Raw genomic sequence first — 20,599 nt, forward strand, 5'->3', positions numbered from 1 at the left:
TAAATACATTAAAAAAAATTTTTTAAAAGCCAAGCAGCCATTTAGAGAACAAACAAGTTAGACTCTCATTTCACTGGGGCCCATTTTTCTAGCCAAATCCTATGGATTAGAAGCTCAAGTTAAGGAAACAAAGAATCATAAGAAGTTGTTTAGCAAGGTCAAATCCAGTTTTCCTTTCTCACAGACTCTATCCATTTCTTGGATAATTGCCACCTTGTGATATAATCACTGATAATATCTACCTTTTAGTGGATACCTAGCCTGGCACTCAGCTGAGTATGTTAAGTGTATCATTGCATTGAATCCTCTCAACCACGTTATGAGATCAATATTATTAGCTCCCCCTAACAGATGAGAAAACTGAGGCTTGAAGAAGGGAGGTAATTTTGCTCAAAGTAAATAGCCAGTAGGCTGAGAAGTCAGGGTTCTAACCAACTCCCTTAGCACCCACATCCACCTGCGCTCAGTCACTGGTGTGTCCGTCTCACTTGGCACTCTATAAAATGACAATTAGAGTGGTGTCATGAGCGTTTTAGACTGCTTGCAGACCATGAAATATTATATCTCTAAAGTTTTAAGAATTTAGCTTAACACTTGAAGACACACCATAGAAGCCAAAAATCATGCATTCTTTTATCTGTGGGATCAAAATTAGTCATGCAGCATCCTGAATCTCCTGCATGTCCTCGGAGCAAGGCAAACTCAGCACCATCATTTGAAAGTAACTCAGCCAATAACATCATTTCTGTATGTGAGGGTCAAGTGGTATTAGCAAAGTACGCAAATTCTAATTTTAAAACTCACGAAAATATTCCAGAGCTAAAACAATCCACATCTTTTTTAAACAAGCCAAATAACTGAACAAAATTTTGTCTACAAAGCCCAGGTTCACCCACCCACCTGTCATTGCTGCATTCTTTGTGATGCTCTCCCTAGTGGCCTAGAAAAGTTAGCTGCCTTAACTAGTATACTTGGAGGAAGATTCCAGAGTATGGCAGCATCTCATTTTCTTAGTTTAATTTGATGGAAACTGGTCTCTTACCAAACTGTGAAGGTGAGATCAGGGGAAGGGTGTGAAATATCAGTTTAAAAATAACCACTTCCCATCCATTGAGACAAAGAGGTGTTGAAGGACCCAGTGATTTTTACAGCACTGAGCATTAAGGAAAACACTTGAAGCTCCTAAATCCAGGGACTCAACGACTTAAAGAGTGAGAACCATCCCGCTGACATCACAGATCCTTCCTGCAGTCACAATGTTGCTGGGCCACCCCAGGAAGATGTCCCAGAAACATGAAGACTTTAGTCTGGATGCGATTAAGATTCCTTAGTATTTTGGCTTTCTAAGAGAGAAAATTAAAAATATCTGTGCCCTTTCAAAAAAAATCCAATCAACAAAAAAATAAACTCAGGAAATCAGGTATCATGAGTTCAGGTATTTATCTCATCGATTACTCAAGGACTCTAAATTTCTCATACTTTGCTATCTTACTTGAATTTCTTCTTACATACAAACAACGTAGCAAATCCCAAAGAAGATCCTCAGATGGCTTCGGCACAATAGGGTGAGGAATCATTTCTTATTATTTTAGAACAGCTTGATCTAAATGAGTGTATCTTAACAGTTTCCTGACTGTATCATGGCAGTACCTGAGGTGATAAGCTCTTTCTGTAGGTGTGATGGGGACCTGGGAGAGAACTGGGGTGGGGAGAAGGGAAGGGAAGAAGTGTAAAAGAGATTGGAAGCCTCCCTTTAAATTTCACTGTATGTATAGAAACTGCCCTCAATTAAAAAAAGTAGAAAATTTCCACCACTGCAAAAATTCACTTGCCATAGTTCCTAATCTGACTCAGCATTCTGGTTGCCTAGATACGGATGTACACAAAAGTTCCTCCCCGACTGCCACTGCTGCGGAAGAGCCAGATGAACCTGATGGCCCCCTTCTTGGCTCAGCCAGTGACCAAGAAAAGAAAGCAAGTACTTTAAGATATTCATATTCAAAATAGAATATTTTGCTCAGCTTCTTTAAAGCTTAATGTTGCTTAGAGAGATCTAAGGAGTCCTGGAAGAGTTGCTTTTCTTTTCACTCTCCCACATCTCCTGTTTGTCCTGCTTTGCAAAAGTGACTGTTGCCAGCACAAGCTGCAAAGAAAAATTTGTCGATACATTCATTGCACTGACTTTTAATATGTGGAGATAAAAATTAACAAAAATTTGACAATTATTTTTGTGAAGATTTAAAAGGAAAGATGATAAACTCAACGTGGAGACATCATCTCTAACATAAAACAGAGAATAGCTAAATAGAATTTTTATTGGTATGGACTTGTCATATCTTGCCTATTAATGAAAAAGAACATTCAAATAAGCAGGGTTTTTAGACTTTGCACTGTAATTCTCAAACACCTGACCAGCAGATGCAGCCTCTTGTGATGGGAAGAGGACTGGAAAGCTAGCACAATGTCAAGGACTGATTTTTGGGTATCTATTGGCTGTACTACATATTGGCTGTGTGACTTGGACAATTACTTAAACTCTCTTGTCTCCTCTGCGGTGAAATGGGCTAATTAGGCCTATCAGATAAAGATGTGGAGTTTGGGGCTTCCCTGATGGCGCAGTGGTTGAGAGTCTGCCTGCCGATGCAGGCGACACGGGTTCGTGCCCCGGTCCGGGAAGATCCCACATGTCACGGAGCGGCTAGGCCCATGAGCCATGGCCACTGAGCCTGCGTGTCCGGAGCCTGTGCTCCACAACGGGAGAGGCCACAGCAGTGAGAGGCCCACGTACCGCAAAAAAAAAAAAAAAAAAAAAAAAAGTGTGGAGTTTGAATGAGCCACTAAGATAAAGAACTTAGCAGGTAGGAAGGACATAGTCTGATTATTATCATAATCTATATGATCTTGAGCAAGTTCCTTCTCTGATCCTCAGATTCCTCACCTATAAAAATAATTATCGGGCTTCCCTGGTGGCTCAGTGGTTGGGGGTCCGCCTGCCGATGCAGGGGACGCGAGTTCGTTCCCCGATCCGGGAGGATCCCGAATGCCACGGAGCGGCTGGGCCCGTGAGCCATGGCCGCTGAGCCTGCGCGTCCGGAGCCTGTGCTCCGCAACGGGAGAGGCCACAACAGTGAGAGGCCCGCGTACCACAAAAAATAATAATAATAATAATTATCTTAAGTTCTTTCTGTAATAAAGATTTCAGTTACTTAAGGTAACTATTGTTATCCATAAGTTAAAGGTAATGATCCCCACCTTAAAGGGCTGTTTCAAGAATGAAATCACATCATATATTGAAAGTATTTTATAGTCCGTTAAGCCATAAAGCATTATTATGAAACAGATGAAAACTAATACATGTAAAATGTTCCATAATAATCATAAAGTTGTTTGTGAAACAAATTTGATATAATTATGCTTAGTCTGTAGGAATAGGGATGGAAGAGCTGACATATTCAGTCAGCAAAAATATAAAAATTTAGTCTTAGATACATCAAAAAATTGCACGAAGAGTAAATAAATATGCCACAATGTTAACAGCTTTTGCTTTAGAATTAAAAGAGAATTTTTTTCTGTACCTTTTACTTTTCCTATATTTTCCCAAATTTCCCTGCATTGTCAGGTTTCACATTTGTTACTTTACAAGTATGTGAGTTGTAGGTGTGCTTTTAAGAGGATGCTATTTATAGTCCTCCAAATAAGACTTAAAAATGAACAAAATAAAAATAAAACAAATAAATAAATAAAACAGATATATCCAATTGCTTCACCTCAGAAGGAGAAAGGAAGACAATAAGCCAGTAACGTACTGCCCTTGGACACAGTATTCATCACACCCTTTCATTCCACAAGTACTCACAAAGGACTACTAGGTGCCAAACATACAAGGCCAGGGACCAGCCCACAATCTCCCACAGGCCAGGCTGTAGCAGCGGAGAGATGAGAAGGAAAGAGCTGCCATTAAGTAGGTGAGGAGCCCAGGGCACAGTACTGTTCCAGCTGGAATCCAGAGTGAAAACAGGAACCAGGGCAGAGGACCAATCCCATTCTCTAGGGAGTTAGGATGGTTTCCATAACGTGGACACCTGGGTGCCCAGTGTATTAGTAAATCCACTCTCTGAGGGAAGACCTGGATTCGGAGCATCAGACCCATTGCAAACCCCACTCAGCACTGGGGAGAGAGGATCTAAAGCACAGTCACAGCGGCTCACTGGCTTCACCTGAGCAACCTCAAGCTTTTTCTTTTCTTTTTTTTTTTTTTTTTTTTTTTTTTTTGCTTTACACGGGCCTCACACTGTTGTGGCCTCTCCATTGCGGAGCACAGACTCTGGATGCACAGGCTCAGTGGCCATGGCTCATGGGCCCAGCCGCTCCGCGGCATGTGGGATCTTCCCGGACCAGGGCATGAACCCATGTCCCCTGCATTGGCAGGCGGATTCTCAACCACTGCGCCACCAGGGAAGCCCGTCAAGCTTTTTCTGATTCTCACCACGGAGTGGGCTGGTCAGGAGAGCCTGATTATTGTCAGGCGTCCTATATTAGCTTCTTTGATAAGAAACTTACCTTACTTTTTTTCTTTAAATTTTATTGGAGGAGAGGGGTTCCAATTAAGTTTCTTTGGCCCTAAATTAAGAAGCAAAATGTGGTCGTTCCTAAGGCATTTGCAAAAGGAGTGATTTCTGTAGTGGGTCTTAACATATCCTGCTCATCATTCTAGTATATAATAACGTAAACCAAGAAAAAGTATCCTAGAAACATATTTTGCTTAAGTTTTTAACTGAGGTGAAATACAACTCATACTCCCCCTATTGAATCCAATTCAGTGAGAGGCTATTAAAATGAAGGTAAATCTGTCTTGTTTTTTAAACTTAAATAAGAGAACATTAGAGTTTAAAACATTTTCAGCATAAGCAAAATAGTGAGTACATTTGGTAACCTCTTTCCTCCTAGAAATGCTACAAAATTATGAATTTTCATGCAAGTAGAACTTTCTAGTACCATTTTATTGAATTAGTTGTGTTCATACGGCCAACTATGTTTAACACTAGAAGCTATGTATGTAACTGTGCTCTGTACTTTTATTTCTCATTGACTATAAGAATCTGACATCCAGATTTCTTAGAAAACAAAATTATTTGAATAGACTAGTTTTCTAGGTTTTGGCTTTGTTTTCAAAAATTAGCTGATTCCCCTCAGATTCACCATGTCAGGAATAATTCACTCTATGAGGACATCTTTAGTAACTCAGCCAATAATCATTTGCTATTTCATTAAAAAATTATCCAAGAGGGCCTCCCTGGTGGCGCAGTGGTTAAGAGTCCGCCTGCCGATGCAGGGGATACGGGTTCGTGCCCCGGTCTGGGAGGATCCCATATGCCGCGGAGCGGCTGGGCCCTTGAGCCATGGCCGCTGGGCCTGCGCATCCGGAGCCTGTGCTCCGCAACGGGAGAGGCCACAACAGTGAGAGGCCCGCATACCGCAAAAAGAAAAAAAAAAAAAAAAATTATCCAAGAATAATCTATGGCTTTGACTTTTCCTGAAATTTCTTCTTAACTATGATACCAAATCTATGAAATGCAACCCTCTAGAATCTTCCCAGAACTTGATTTTGATTTTAGTCTTGAGCAGTACAAATGGGGGCATGTGCAAGATTAACTGGGCTGGTGATCTATGATCTATAGCACATATTTTGTTTTCAGTTAAAACATTATAAGATGGATAAGATTTCCCTGTAAAGTTGCTAATGATACATTTTAAACTCGTGACCTTTGTTTTAGGTGAGATTATCTCCAGCCAAAATGTCAACCAAGAATTCTACAGATCTAGTTGAGTATGTTGACAAGTAAGTCTGTGAATTACAACAGTTTTAACTATTTACTATACTTGATGATTACATTAGAAATTAAAGTGCCTGAATGAGATCTTTGAGTTCATCTAAACTAGTTCTCTGCTTTCAGAAGGACTGCATTAAAACATCTCAAGAAGATGAACCTCTCTCTCTTATTCCTCTCTGATTAACAAAACAAGCCAATTTTACTGTTTCCTCTCTAAGTAACCTCCATAGGTTCCTATAGATTTATGAAAAGCACAACATAGGCAATGAATGACATACGACAAGATCAGATATAGTTAACTGTGACTTTCAAAATAAACCAAATAAATATGTTAACATTTCATGATAAAAACAGGAAATTTTGAAATATATTAAACTAATCATCAGGATGTTTTTGTTTCTGCTATTTACAGTGTCACACCTGGAGCTCATCCAGGGAAGGTCTACAAAAGGGGGAGAACTCCGGGGGCTTGGAAATATAGCATACAATTGATAACACGCACATTGTCCAAAAGATCCTAGAATTCCAATTTGTAAAGGAAGGATACAGGGCAAGGCATATTAGTTTGAGTTTCTATTTGAGTATGTCAGAGGGGGATTTGGTCTGATGTGCGCATTAATGTTCTCAGGGCACTTGGGATTTAGTCTCAGGCTTTCCAGTAATTTTCTGCATGACTTCACACAGTCCCATATGTCTCTGGGTTTGTTCTCTCATTTGCCAGATGAAGAGGCTGAACTAGAAACTCTCTAAGACCCACTCACTGTATCTTTAAAATAATTCTGATTCTAAAATATACATCATGACCACAGGGGAAAAAAATGACCAAACAAAGAAAATGATTCAACATGAAAAGAAAAATCTAAATACTGGATTTTCATTTTTTAAATTACTTTTAACAATGAAGATGATAAAATTTTAAGAATCACTAATATTACAGTATGTTCACAATTAAGAATTTCCCTGTTCCTTAGCCAGCTGAATTTAAGGCATTCCAAAAAGTTCAACCACAGTATTTCATCCCCTCTTTTCATGCTACCCATGATTTGTATTTGCGTATGCGACAATGAGGCTGTAATTTAGAGAACGGAACCAAACAAGGGGAAAGGTTTTTTTAATGTTTAGAAATGAGACATTTGGATCGATGGCATTTTTTCTTAGTTAAGGACAATGAATGTGGTATGCACAAAAATAATTATTGTAAAGATGTATTGGCTAACCTTGCCACCCAAGGAGAACACAAAGACCTATTCCCACCTGACTCTCCACATGACAAACAAAATAGAAATGGTTCTTCTGATCTGTCAAATTCCAGTATGAACCCAAGTGGATTTCTTTAGCTCAGGATGGTGACTTACATCATAGGAAATGAGAGAAAATTCCTGGAAGATGGCAACAAACTTAAAACGAAATCCAAGGAAATTTTTGCCATTTCTTGGATTCCAGAGAAACTAAAATTAAGACAAAGGGAAAGAAGTATTCTATAACTCAGAGCAAAAGCATGATGACCCCAACATTCATTTCCGCCATGATCCCTCCCACATCCCTTCTCTTTTTGTCCAAGTCATATATCTAAGAACTTTCTATGTACTGCCTAAGATGGCTGGTTTTCTTTTGGTCTCATTCCTCTAATCTCCCAGAGCAGGCTGCAAACTCCCTAAAGGCAGGGACTCTCTGGCCTTAATGCTTTTTTTTTTTTTTTTTTTTTGCTGTACGCGGGCCTCTCACTGCTGTGGCCTCTCCCATTGCGGAGCACAGGCTCCGGACACACAGGCTCCGCGGCCATGGCTCGCGGGCCCAGCCGCTCCGCGGCATGTGGGATCTTCCGGGATCGGGGCACGAACCCGTGTCCCCTGCATCGGCAGGCGGACTCTCAACCACTGCGCCACCAGGGAAGCCCCTTAATGCTTTTTGATACCCCTACAGTAGCCTATCATGATGCATTGAATATCAATTCCTAAGGAACTGTAGTTGACAGATTTAATGGAGAATAATGGTGGAGCAATTGAATCTTTAGGGCTCTGCTTAGAGCAGCAGACTCCTGGGTAGCTGATTAACTGGAAAAGCAAAATGGCATTTGGGCATTTCAATCATCAGTGCAGATATTTTGAATTGACATATCGAATCCAACAAAATAAACATAAAAAACAATAATTTTAAAAATAACTTCTTCCTCACAGTCATAGTATGCATTGAATGGCAACAAAAGTATTGATATACAAGCAGAGTACTCACACAAGTAAAAGTCATTATCGATTCATTAAACAGCCTGAATATATGTTACATACTCTCAGGGGTTCTGCCTTATCAATCTATATGGGCATATTTATAGGCAATACTAAAAACAAATAATAAAAACAACTGAAAAGAGTAAAAATTCAGCAACAAAAGAGATGATGCCTAGTCTATGAACAAGGTTTGGCTAGAGGTGAGCACATTAAAAAGAAAGGCAGACTGAGCATGTACAGGGCCCTTCTCAGCCTCAGGCAGCTGGAGCAACACCCACACTTGCTAAATGTTAGGTCATATTAATAATCCATGCAGCAGGGGCAGGCGGAATGCTTGCAATCATTTCTAGGACAATTATGGTGACATTATATTAAAGGCAGTAAATAATTCTGATTTCCACATGTGTTTATAGATTCACAATGAACAGATATCCACTGAGTTCATGACAGTGTCGTCAATGCTCACTTAATCTTAATTAAGCAGAAAAGCACCAGAGGCTTTTTTCTTTTTCTTCTTTTTCTTCTGCTGGGAGAAGGAGCATGGCATGGAGGCTAGGCACCTAGGTCCACTCTTGAATCTGCCTGTAATCAGCTATGTGACCTTGAGAAAACTAAAATGTCTTTGCTTCTCCAGGCAATCTCTGCCTCCTCCATAAAATGGGGGGGGCGTTTTAGGTGCCTGAGTCACAAGGGCTGTCTCTGTTCAAGGTAAGATCCAGAATTCATTTCCAGAATGCAGATCAGAGGCACCACTACTTTCTATTTCTCAACTCTGCCCACAGTTTAAACTCATAAACACTCTTTTATGTAATAAAGTAAGTGATTAAGATTTAAGAACATATGTTATTCCCCCACAGGATTTCATATGGTGTAGAAAACAAATACTGCCCATAAATTACTTTTTATTTTCCTTCAGTTGACTCTCCTGAAAAAACAAAGTTTCTCACCACCGAATCAAATAATTTCTAAGGTCTCTTCCCTCCCTTAGATTCTTTGGTCTTCAAAAACTGGTTATAACCCTTTATTCACTTAACAAATATTTATTGACAATCTACTACATGCCAGGCACTATGCTAGGCACTTGGAGGGTTTTCAGTGAACAAAACAAAGACCCTGTCCTCATGGAGCTTTTGTTCTAGTAAGAGGAAGAGATACACATTGTTAGGTGGTCTGGCCAGGGTAAAGTTCATTGAGAAGTTAGATTTGAACAAAAACCAGGAGATGAGAAAGTGGGCCATGGGGACATCCAGGGGAAAGCTAAGTTTCTAAGGCAGGAACACTCCTGTGGTGAGGCAGAAACAACACAGGGGCAAAGAGGGCTGGAATAAAAAGGAGGGAAGTATAAACCCGAACTGTAATGCTATCTGGGCCAAGAAAATGAAATTGTTTTGTACTGAAGAGTTGTCCAGGCTGGGCTATAGCCAATACACATCTCAGGAATTCTCTCAGGAGTACATTTTGGGAAGATGGGGGTCTGGCTGACACCCAAAGAATAGTATGCAAAATTTGGATACATAAAACTATCAGTGAGTCAAATGGGCAAAATAATAAATTATTAATGATCTCTACTTGTAAGTAGAATAGGGCATTCAGGGTCTGGGAAGTATTCATTTTCAAGGTTTTTTTCTTAGTACCAGGGCAGCCATTTTATTATACTGTGATGCATTGCTTTTGTTGCTACATGAAGACAGATATTTCACATTACAGTACAAGGAAAGGAAGACAAAACACTGTTGGTTGAGCTTTTTATGGGATAGGTCATGTTAGGTTGGAGATCTCTTGGGTTTTATTTTGCAGTATCATATCCACCTTCAAGGGCAACTAGCTTCCAGGTGAGAAAGCTCAAAATAGTCGGCATAGCTTATAAAAATGATACATGGGGCACTCTGGGTTGTTAGCAAGTTGCTTATTACCTGGCAGAGCCCCTCCCACCCTGCACAGTTCTCTAGCCCCACTGACCGCATTCAGCATTAACGTTTCCAGCTCTTACTCCGTGTTAATCATCTCATTTAATCCTCCCAATAACCCTAAGAGGTGGAGAGTGTCACTATTTTAAAGATGAAGTCACTGGGGTTCACAGAGAAGTCAAATACTTGCCCAAGGTCACACAGTGAGATGACAGACCAAGATTCTAACACAGAAATCTGTGTCTACGTTATTCCAAAGCCTATTTTCTTAACCACTCACTATCCACACCCCCTGCCAGCTATCTTCTCAACACACACACACATAGAGCCTGGGACATCGTCACCTCCAGCCCATCCCTCGCAGCATGGAAGATGTGAAGGCAGCCATATCTGATCTGCCTCCAAGTGCATCCCTCTGTGGGATGTAGGCAGCCTGGGAGGCACTACCATCAGCCACAGTGCAGTCTTTTACTCTCTCTCTGGCATCATCTCACTGTGCTGGGGGTGGACACAGTTACAGGAACTGGGCATTACCCACAGCACTTCCATATATCAGTCCAGGCAGGAGCTGCCCACATGAAGCTCAGTTCCTCCCATCCCAGGAGGGACTGAATTCTTGCCACACCTGAGAGTTTCTGCTCAAGTGTGAGAACTGTGCTGAGGTCAGGCCGAGGCTAGTCTCAGTTCACTAGAGCAGAGAGGGAGCCCCTCCAACCTCTGGGCCACAAAGAGGACCCTTAGGGCTCCACGGAGAGATGTGAGCCAAGCAAAGGTAACTGGGGTGAAAAATTACATGATGTTGGAAGAAAGTTTTGTATATATATATATAAATATATATATATATAAATGCAGAGGAATATATTTATATATACAAGTTATATATAATATTATATATAAACATATGCATCTTGAATACATATTTATATATGCAGAGGAATATACATGTGTAGATATATATGCCAGTTATATGTATATAACTTTATACCTATAAATATATATACCTTGAATATATATTTATATTTATATTTTTATATAGATGCAGAGGAATCAATATATCTTATCTCTCTGAGAAAAATTCAAATATAACAGGCAGAACTACTAACTGGTCTAAACAAATGTGCTGTGGTGTAGGGAAAAAGAGTCAAGGGGGCAGGTTGAAATGTTTCTCAGCTGGATTACTGATCATCTTTAAGCTTTAGTTTCCACCTAAATTGAGAAAAATTTTACTTATGCCAAGGACAAGTTGTGGGGTTGAAATGAAATCATGTTTATGAAAGTGCTATGTTGACTATAAGCATTATGGAGAGATAAAACAGCAATAATAATAGATTCCTTACATTCCTCTTGGGCTAGAAGCTCCCCTCAAATAATTTACCATTTGTATTAGTTTCCTAGGACTGCCACAATACAGTACCTCAAACTGGGTGGCTTCAAACAGTAGACGTTTATTATCTCAAAATCCTGGAGGTTAGAAGTCTGAAATCAAAGTGTCTGCAGGTTGATTCCTTCTGAGGGCTCTGGGGAGAACATGTCCCACTGGCCTCTCTTAGCTTCTGGTGACAGCCAGCAGTCCTGGTGTTCCTTGATGTGTAACTGCCTCGCTCCAGTCCCTGCCTCCACCTTCACGTGGTCTCCTTGTGTCTCTGCCATCACACAGCCATCTTCTTACAAGGATATCAGTCATACTGGATTAGGGGCCCACCAACCCCGTAAGACCTCAGTAGGTATGAATAATCACATCCGCAACGACCTCTAAGGTCACATTCTGTGGTACTGGGGCGGGGGGTGGTTAGGACTTCAACATATCTTTTTGTGGGGACACAATTCAGCCCATGGCACCATCTAATCATTACTAATAATTATAACAAGAACACACGTCTATGACCCTTGTAGACATTACAAAGCACTTCAGATACATTACGTAAATTGAAAACTTCAGCCAAATAAGTAGGCAGGAGTCATCTCCACAGGACAAATAAGGAGCTCTCTTCTGGACAGCTTAGTAGAGGTTAAGAGTACTAAGTGGCAGAGGCAGAGCTCGAGCCCCCAGTCTTCCAACTCCAAGTAGAGTGTTTTTTCCCCTGGAGACTCACATAAATAACTCTCAGAGCCCAACATTAGCAAGGTAATATGGGTAAGCATCTCAAGAGCCCTAGAAAACGCTGTAAGAACTCCAAAGACCCTCAAAACAACTTGCTGCTGCCATTGACATGTTGCCCCTGTGTCACCCGGATGTCCACTGAGCCCCCCCACCCATTCACACAGGGACTCAGGAACACCTGCCAACCTGAATGCCTCTACCAGAAAGCCAATCACAACAGGTACATTACTAATTCTGTAATTTTATTGAAAATGTTACTGAACACGGGGAGTTTGCCTCCGATATTACATAACTTGCCTCTGGAAAAGATCCACAGCCAGTCTCTTCTCGGCCAGGTCATTATTTGGAGTCCTTCCCTTTCCTAGCTCCTCCACGCAGAGCCCATGCTGACCCAGCCCTACTGGGCTGCTTCTTCCTGTTATGTGTTATTTAAAACAGGAGATGCCTCCCTCACCCACCTACAGCATTCAGCCCTGTGTAAAACTCAGCAATGGAGGCTTCTAGAGCCACCAAAACCATCTCCCAGGGTAATGCTTAGGAACAAGCAATGGAGAAACCATAGAAAAGACATCTTATCAGTCACTCTACGCACACACTCACAGATTATTTTTGTGAGGCAGCAAAATATTCTCTGAAATGCCACTTTTTTCACTTTTTTTTTTTTGGCAGGACTCTATGCACTGAGAATGTAACTAGTCATAGAATAAATCTCATGGAAATGAAAATTCTCTTCAGTTATGCCCTTTTGTGTTCTAGAAAGGGGGTTCAATTTTCAAATTTTTGTCTCTTGAATATTACAGGTTGCCGAAATGGTTATTAAAATCTCCTAAGTAAATTTAGTGCTCTAGTCGCAAGAACAGAACGGGCAGAGAAGTGAGAGTTACTATGTACCAATGCATCTGCCAGCAACAGCACAGCTGGTGTAAGTCACATTGAGTTGCAGAGAAATAGAACTCAGAGTCTGTGGAAAATCTGTTCAGATTCAGTTGTCAGCTACCTAATCAATGATTTATATAAAGTCCAAATATCCCTCTGAAAAGGCCCCTTAGGAATACTTCCTCCTGTGGTTAGTAACTCCATCTGCACAAGTCTGGAATATTCGTTATATCTTTCTTTCACAGTTAAGTTTAGATATGTAAGTCCCACTGCTATGATATACTAATAAAGCAGTGAATTTTTTAAGTTCAGGGTAGCCACATCTCGCTACTAATGAAAAGCCTCAGTTTTTAAACTTGTGGATGATCTGATGTTTTGAACAACAGTATTACTAGGACTCTCTCTTAGAAGACTGAGAATGTTCGTATGTTGAATGTTATTCCAGTCATTGATTTAGAAAAGTCAATTGGAAAATAATATTCCCTTTCCTTACAGCAAAAAATAGGAAACATATATATAAGTTCTATCTTCATCCTGTAGGAATCATGCAAATAGAACTAAACAGAGCATGATTTGGTGCTTCATTAAGCATCATTAATATACAACAATAATAATACTCCAATAGTAAATCTCAGACATGAAAAGACATTTCAAAAAGGAATATTCTCGAGCTTCCCTGGTGGCACAGTGGTTGAGAGTCCACCTGCCGGTGCGGGGGGCACGGATTTGTGCCCCGGTCTGGGAGGATCCCACATGCCACAGAGCAGCTGGGCCCGTGAGCCATGGCCGCTGGGCCTGCGCGTCCGGAGCCTGTGCTCCGCAACGGGAGAGGCCACAGCAGTGAGAGGACCACGTACCGCAAAAAAAATAAATAAATAAAAAATAAAAAAGGAACATTCTCCACTTAAATATAAAATAACTTTTAAAAATTAATGTTAAGAACTAAAAGAAAATAAGTGACTACAGTCCATCATTTATGTGCCACTTAATGTCCCACGGTTGCAGGCAAATACATTCACATAGCACTAGGTGTTGCCCTGCAAGGCTTCCTTCCATGTGCCAAAGAGCAACAACATTGAGGCCAACTCTGAAGGCAGGACCACAGGCTGGCATCTGAGCAGAGGTGGCAGCCCTGTTCCACTGGCCCCTCTACTGGCTTAGGTCTGTTTCCTCAGACCTTTCTGGATATAGTGCTCTTTCTGGATACAATCCTGATACCAGCCAACAACACACCCAAAGACTGAGTGCACATAGGCCCCCTGTGAGCCTGGACGGCAGAGCAGGTCTCACTGGTCTCACTGCTCCCTACCACCTGCTTCTACATGTGACCTCAGAACTTAACAGCCATATGGCAAAGTGGCCCCATTACCTCTGTCTAAAATGAATGAACAGAAATATTTGGTCGGTAAGTGGTGAAACCTGTATTCTACCCTTGGTCTACCTTGCCTTCCAACTTGCCAAGCTGCCTCTGAATATCTGCATGATTTGAAATCTCATAGTCCACATTTCACACTTCAGCACTTCATTATATGTTCTTTACCTTTATGCCTTCAAGACTGGTCAAGACTCATATGACCAGTCTTAAATAAATCAGTGATGTTCGGTCCTAAGAATATATTAGATTCATCTAAGTGCTTATTTAAAATACATATTCTTGTTCTTCCCCTCACCCCCAAAATAACGATTTAGTAAGTCTATAGTGGTGCCACGGAATCTGCATTTTAGCGACTTCCCTCCCTTCTCCACCCCCATGATACTAATGCAAGCTTCTTCACAAGAAACACTGAATCAGACTAAGTTCCTGGAGGGACAGGACCTTTATATATTGTACATGGACTAGAGTAGACATTTAGTAAATACTTACTGATACATTTCTATTTCAACTGACATTTTTATTGGTAAGTTACTAGATACAGATACAGTGCTTTCAGCTACCCATAAAAACTCCAACCAAAATGGTTTAAATGTAAGGACGTTCATTAGTTCACATTAAAAATCTAGAATTTGGTTAATTTGGAGGCTTAACAACATCATCAAGCACCCAGGTGTTTTCTATCCTTCTTCCCAGCCATCCTCTTTCCCCTCATGATCACAGGTAGCTTCAGCAGTTCCAGGCATCACACACAGACATGCCTACATCCAGCAAAAAAGAGAGAAGGTTCTTCTTGAGCATGTCTTCTTAAAGGCAAAGCAACCTTACCCAGAAGCCCCACAGTAGGTTTCCCTTTGCATCTCATTGGCCAGAATTGCTTCACGTGCTCCTACCTAAACCAACTGCATCTCAGCCCAGAAGAATGGGACCACCACGGTTAGCTTGCGCCCCACCCCACCCTGAAGGACATGGGGGACAGGAGGACGTACCAAGTCAGGCAGAAGCAGGGATGGCTATTAAGAAGTTAACCAACCGTGTCTGCCACAATGAGAACACCTAAGAGAGAACAAATTCTAAACTTTGAGAGGAATGCAGCATGATTTACAAGGGTCTGTACAGAACGAATGAAGATCAAATACTCTTTCACTGGCAAATCCAGGCTGTAGATTGTCTGGAGACCAGAAAGAAGCACCCGCTCAAGGAAAACAATGAGTAAATCTGCAATCCACTGCTAGGCTATGTGTCACCATCAGCAGGGCCTGACACCCTCTTCCCTTCTGCCTGTGACTCATACATCCCATCCAGGGTAGCATTGTCAGCATGCTGGGGTTTTAGAAGAATGGATTTTATATATATGAGGCTCCATTTGGTAGTTTTCCAGAAGAACATTTTTGAGCCAAATGAGTGGTGGATGGAATCTTACTACTGAAACACTTAGCTAAGCCATCTCTGTTCCTCAGATGTGCAGGTGATAAGAAAGATGAATCTCACCCAGGCTGAAGCTATTTTATACTGCTCGAGAAAGGAAACTGAAAACTTTCAGGCTCTAACAACTTGGAGCTTTGTGGAACCATTTTTTCCTCCAATTTTCTAACAACTGAGCCTTAAGGAAACAGTCCAGCTACAGCAATCAGTCAGTCAACAAATATTTATTGACCACCTGCTATGTGTCAGGCACTCTCCTCAGTGTTGGGGAAACCATGGAGAACAAGTTAGATAAAGTGCCTGCCTGCAGGGAACTTTCATTCTAGTGATGAACGGTAGAAAATAAACACAAACAAGTAAATATGATGATTTTAGGTAATGACAAATGTTATGGAGAAGATGAAATGGGGTATTATGATAGAAAGTGACTGAGTGGAAGGTTTGCCTGAGGAGGGGTTATTGAAGTTGATACTTAAAGAATGGGAAGCAGGCAGCCATGAAGAGACTGCAGGGAAGAGCATTCTAAGCAGAAGGAACAGCAGATACCAAGGCTCTGAGCTAGGAACTGCTTGGCATGTTTGAGGAGCAGAAAGATGGTCTGTGTAGTTGAATGAGAGTGAATGGAGGGAAGAGTGGGAGGAGATGAGGCTGGAAAGGAGAGCCAGGATTTTATTTCCAGAGAATGGAAGAGCCATCAGAGGGTTTTCAGTAGGCAAGTTCTATCTTCACACTTTTAGAAAGATCACTCTAGCTGTTGTGTGGAAGATGCACTCTCTGTTAGGAGGCAAAAGTGGAGGGGATAATGGTGGCCAGGACGGAGAAGAGAAGAAAGAACTATGGAAAGAGAAGCTTTGAAGCCTGAGGACACTTCTGTTTGTCATTTCTGCTGTCACTCTATTAGGCCACATCAGTAGCATTAATCACAGTGTGTCTTCTGCTTCTGCTTATTATCTCGTAGAATGACAGGAATATATGGGAGTAAAGGTTAACATTTGATTTTGGAGTCAGACAGACGTGAGTTTTGAATTCTGACTCTTGGCATCCCCAAGTTGTGTGACTGCTCCTTCTTCTGTCCGGTAAATGTTCTCAGTCTTCTCTCCTAAATCACTAATTCATTCTTCAGCTATTTCTTGTGTCATAGCTAGCCCATCTTTTACGTTTCTTTATTTCAACTATTATATTTTTCATGCCTAATATTTCTACTTGTTTATGTTTTCTAGTTGTTTTCATTTTGCTAATATCGTCCCATATCTTCCCTTTTAATACCTTTATTAGCTTTTTAAAAAATTTCTCATTGCATATATTTCAGTAATTCTCTTTTGTAGGAATCGATAATCCAACAGATTGTTTATTTGCTGGCTAACTGGTTTTTAAAAAGACTGTGCTCCTCAAATGTCCTGATATTTTGGCCTGTGAGTTCATCTCTCCCTGAAGATTTCAGTCAGAGCCTGGTCGCCAATGAAGCGTTGTCAGCTCTGATGAGCTCGGGAGCTGGGGTGTGGATAAGCCCCAGACACAGTAAAACCGTAGTCAGCCACTCCCCATCCTACAGAATAACTTCTCCTGTCAGGTCTTCACCTTTTGCTCCTCGGGAAGAAGCAACACTAGAAGAGCAGTTGCTTTCCCACTCCTGGGACATGTGGATGTAGTGAGGTTTTATAGTATTTGGAACATGTTTTGGCTTTGTCTTTTTTCAGAGCCAATCTAGGATAATCAATTATTGTAGGAAAAGAAGCTCTTAGCAAGATTTCTAGAGATCCAGAAACTTTTTTCCTCTTAATACTAAGAGAATTTTATTGGGGTATAATTAATATGTCCTAAAATATACAAAGTATGTATCTGGATGGATTTTGACAAATATAATCAATTATTAACAACCACCCAAATCAAAATATAAAACATTCTAGGAGCATTTTGATATTCCTGAGAAGCCAGTCAGATGACTGGGACAGTGTGGTGGTTTTTAAATGACCACAAATTCTCTGACACTCCATTTTTCAAGAAGTGGAGCCTAACTCCCCTCGCTTTGAATATAGGCACAACTTAGTGACTTGCTTCTAGGGAATGGACTAAAGCAAAAGTTATGGGGTATGACCACGAGATTAGGTCACAAAAATAAGCAAAGTAAATTAAATAAAGAAAAAGACACAACAAAAGTAACTTGTTCTCCAAGAAGTTCATCTGTGAAGGGAAGGAGTAATTTGCTAATGCCAATAGGAGCTATTGGGATTTTACATGTTTCTTTGCCCTAATACTAAATAGCCCTAGTCTTTGTATTTCCCTTTTCTAATTTATTTTTTTTACTTTTTGTTGACCTTCTGACTCTTTTGTTAATCTTTGCCTTTGAGCTATTATTTCTTCTAGCAATTAGAAAGCAGCTCACTCCTCAGTATAGAATCATCAGGCATGAAATTTAGGTGGCTCCAACTTGGCTTGTTAGAATAGCGGGTAAAATGTAGAACAATTCCTGCTTGGGAAACAGGAAAAATACATGATACAAGATCAGGGCATAAGTCAGATCCAGTTCTCAGATGAGATATAAACTGAGATTCTAACTACAAAAGGTTTAAAGTCCTAACAGACTTCTCACAGGGGAGAAAATACAGGAGTAGGAGTGCAGATGCAAGTTCTGGTTCTGGCTCGTCCAGCTCATCTTTGTAACACCCGTGGTGTTGTTTCCCTTTCCGGACCAGGGGTCATTCTTTTCTTCCTGCCATTGCAAACACCCAGAGAAGTCAGCTAGAAGACAGACTGAACAACCAGGGACGCACAATAGCTTTCCTCCTTGAACAAGCTTTCCGCATCAAGGAGGATATCTCTGCCTGTCTTCAGGGGACGCATGGCTTTCAAAAGGAGGAGTCACTCGCCAGGAAGCTTCTGGAAAACCACATCCAGACCATCACCAGCATCGTCAAAAAACTCAGCCAGAACATTGAGGTAGTTCTTTATTTCCCATATGTTGGCATCACTGCTTGACAAAGATTATCAAGCACCAGTGTCATTTTTCAGCTAGAGAAATGAGTCACTATTACTTAAGTTTAAATGATTTTAGTTTAGTTGCCTCAGAGGGAAATAGTCAATATTTCAACTTCTCATTTATGTCAAAAAGTAGAAGGAAATTCTACGTTCAGAAAATGTTTGTTGAATGTCTCTGTGACAGAAAAGACAACTGTCTAACATTAAATGTCAGACATTGTGCTAAGGTGCTTATTTTCATCTTAACCTCCAAGATTCTATTCATATAATCATTTCAAACAGAGGTCTTCATTAGGCAGTGGGAGTGCTAGTTCATAGGCCCATCACACTCTGACCCCATCTCCTACCCGTTTCTCCTTCACTCTGGCCACACTGGGCTCCCAGCTCTTCTTAGAACACCCCAAACATGCTCAGGCTTCAGGGCCTTTGCACTTGCTGTGTATTCTGGATGGATCATCTTCCCCTAGATACTTCTATAAAGTATTCTTCATTTCCTTCAGGTCCCTGCTCAAAAATCCTCATATCAGAGGGCAGTTCCTTGACATGCCATAAAATACCCCCTCACCCCAACGGTCACAACCTCCCTTAAACCCTACATTATTTTTATCTATAGCACTTATCGCAAACGACCATGGTCTTTATTTGTTTATTGTGTTTCTCTTCTAAAATATAATCTCTGTGAGGACAGGGACTTCATTTTGTTCACTGCTAAATCACATCAAACTGATGACAGTGTATGAGAGGCAGCCAGCAGTCTGTAAATATTTCTTGAACAGATAAATGAATGAATGAATGGATGATGTTTAAGGTGCTAAAGGAAAAATAGAGCTTCTGATCCAAAAATGAAATGCTTGGGTTAAACCAAGACAAGTAGATTCTTATCACAGGTCTTTCAGAGTTTTTAAAGTACTAATGAGCATTATGAATCTGGAGTAGCAACTTTCAGGCAAAAGTTCCAGAGAATACAGTTTAAAAATCTGGCCCCAAACGTGTGGAGTTGTGAGAATTGACAACAGTGCCCTCACACAATAATGTCCTTTTCTCCTATCAGATAGAATAGTGGACTAGACAAAAAACAAACAAAAACCATGAGATTGACCCAGCAATGACTTACTCATGACTATACATTTAAGGCTAAGGATATTTGTTAATTTATTTTCTATCTGTAAACCCCATAATGCCATACTGCATTTGAGGGACTGTGGAAAGTTAAAAAATCTTGGTGAGCTTTTAAAAGACACTTTTTTGGTATTTAGCACATATTGAATTGACAGCAGGACCTAAAGAGTCAATGTTACTTCTCAAAGTGGTCAAAGGTGTTTCCAGGCATAATGAACTGTCATGAAAGTGACAAGAGACACATGGTTCAGTGCCTCTGAGATTGATGAGAAAATCAAGTACAACACCAGGACTAAGATAAGATCCTAATTTAGGAGTCAAAACTTCTTGTTGGGCTTCCCTGGTGGCGCAGTGGTTGAGAGTCCGCCTGCCGATGCAGGGGACACGGGTTCGTGCCCCGGTCTGGGAGGATCCCGCATGCCGCGGAGCGGCTGGGCCCGTGAGCCATGGCCGCTGAGCCTGCGCGTCCGGAGCCTGTGCTCCGCAACGGGAGAGGCCACAACAGTGAGAGGCCCGCCTACCGCAAAAAAAAAAAAAAAACAAAAAAAAAAACAACTTCTTGTTAATTGAAAAGAGAACAGCATTCTCAGAAATATCAAAATGCTTCTAGAATGTTTTATATTTTGATTTCAGTGTTTGTTACATAGTTGATTATATTGGTCAAAATCCATCCAGAGATATATTTTGATTTATATATTTTAATACATATTAATTATACCCCAATAAAATACTATTAGCTTTAAGGGGAAAAAAGGTTCCAGATATCC

General features: G+C 40.8%; 1 protein-coding gene across 1 annotated transcript in view; it reads left to right on the forward strand.

Moving 5' to 3' along the window:
- Window positions 1–1,404: 1,404 nt before the first annotated feature.
- FAM81B (family with sequence similarity 81 member B) overlaps window positions 1,405–20,599 on the forward strand; it is a 51,131-nt gene continuing 31,936 nt past the window's right edge. The window contains exons 1-4 of the mRNA XM_060091814.1: window positions 1,405–1,435; window positions 1,871–1,974; window positions 5,775–5,839; window positions 18,431–18,674. Coding sequence (XP_059947797.1) covers window positions 1,426–1,435; window positions 1,871–1,974; window positions 5,775–5,839; window positions 18,431–18,674 — 423 coding nt within the window. The 5' untranslated portion in view covers window positions 1,405–1,425. The remainder of the gene's footprint in view (window positions 1,436–1,870; window positions 1,975–5,774; window positions 5,840–18,430; window positions 18,675–20,599) is intronic.

Source organism: Mesoplodon densirostris, chromosome 3, assembly GCF_025265405.1.
Source record: "Mesoplodon densirostris isolate mMesDen1 chromosome 3, mMesDen1 primary haplotype, whole genome shotgun sequence".
NCBI classification, from domain to species: Eukaryota; Metazoa; Chordata; class Mammalia; order Artiodactyla; family Ziphiidae; genus Mesoplodon; species Mesoplodon densirostris.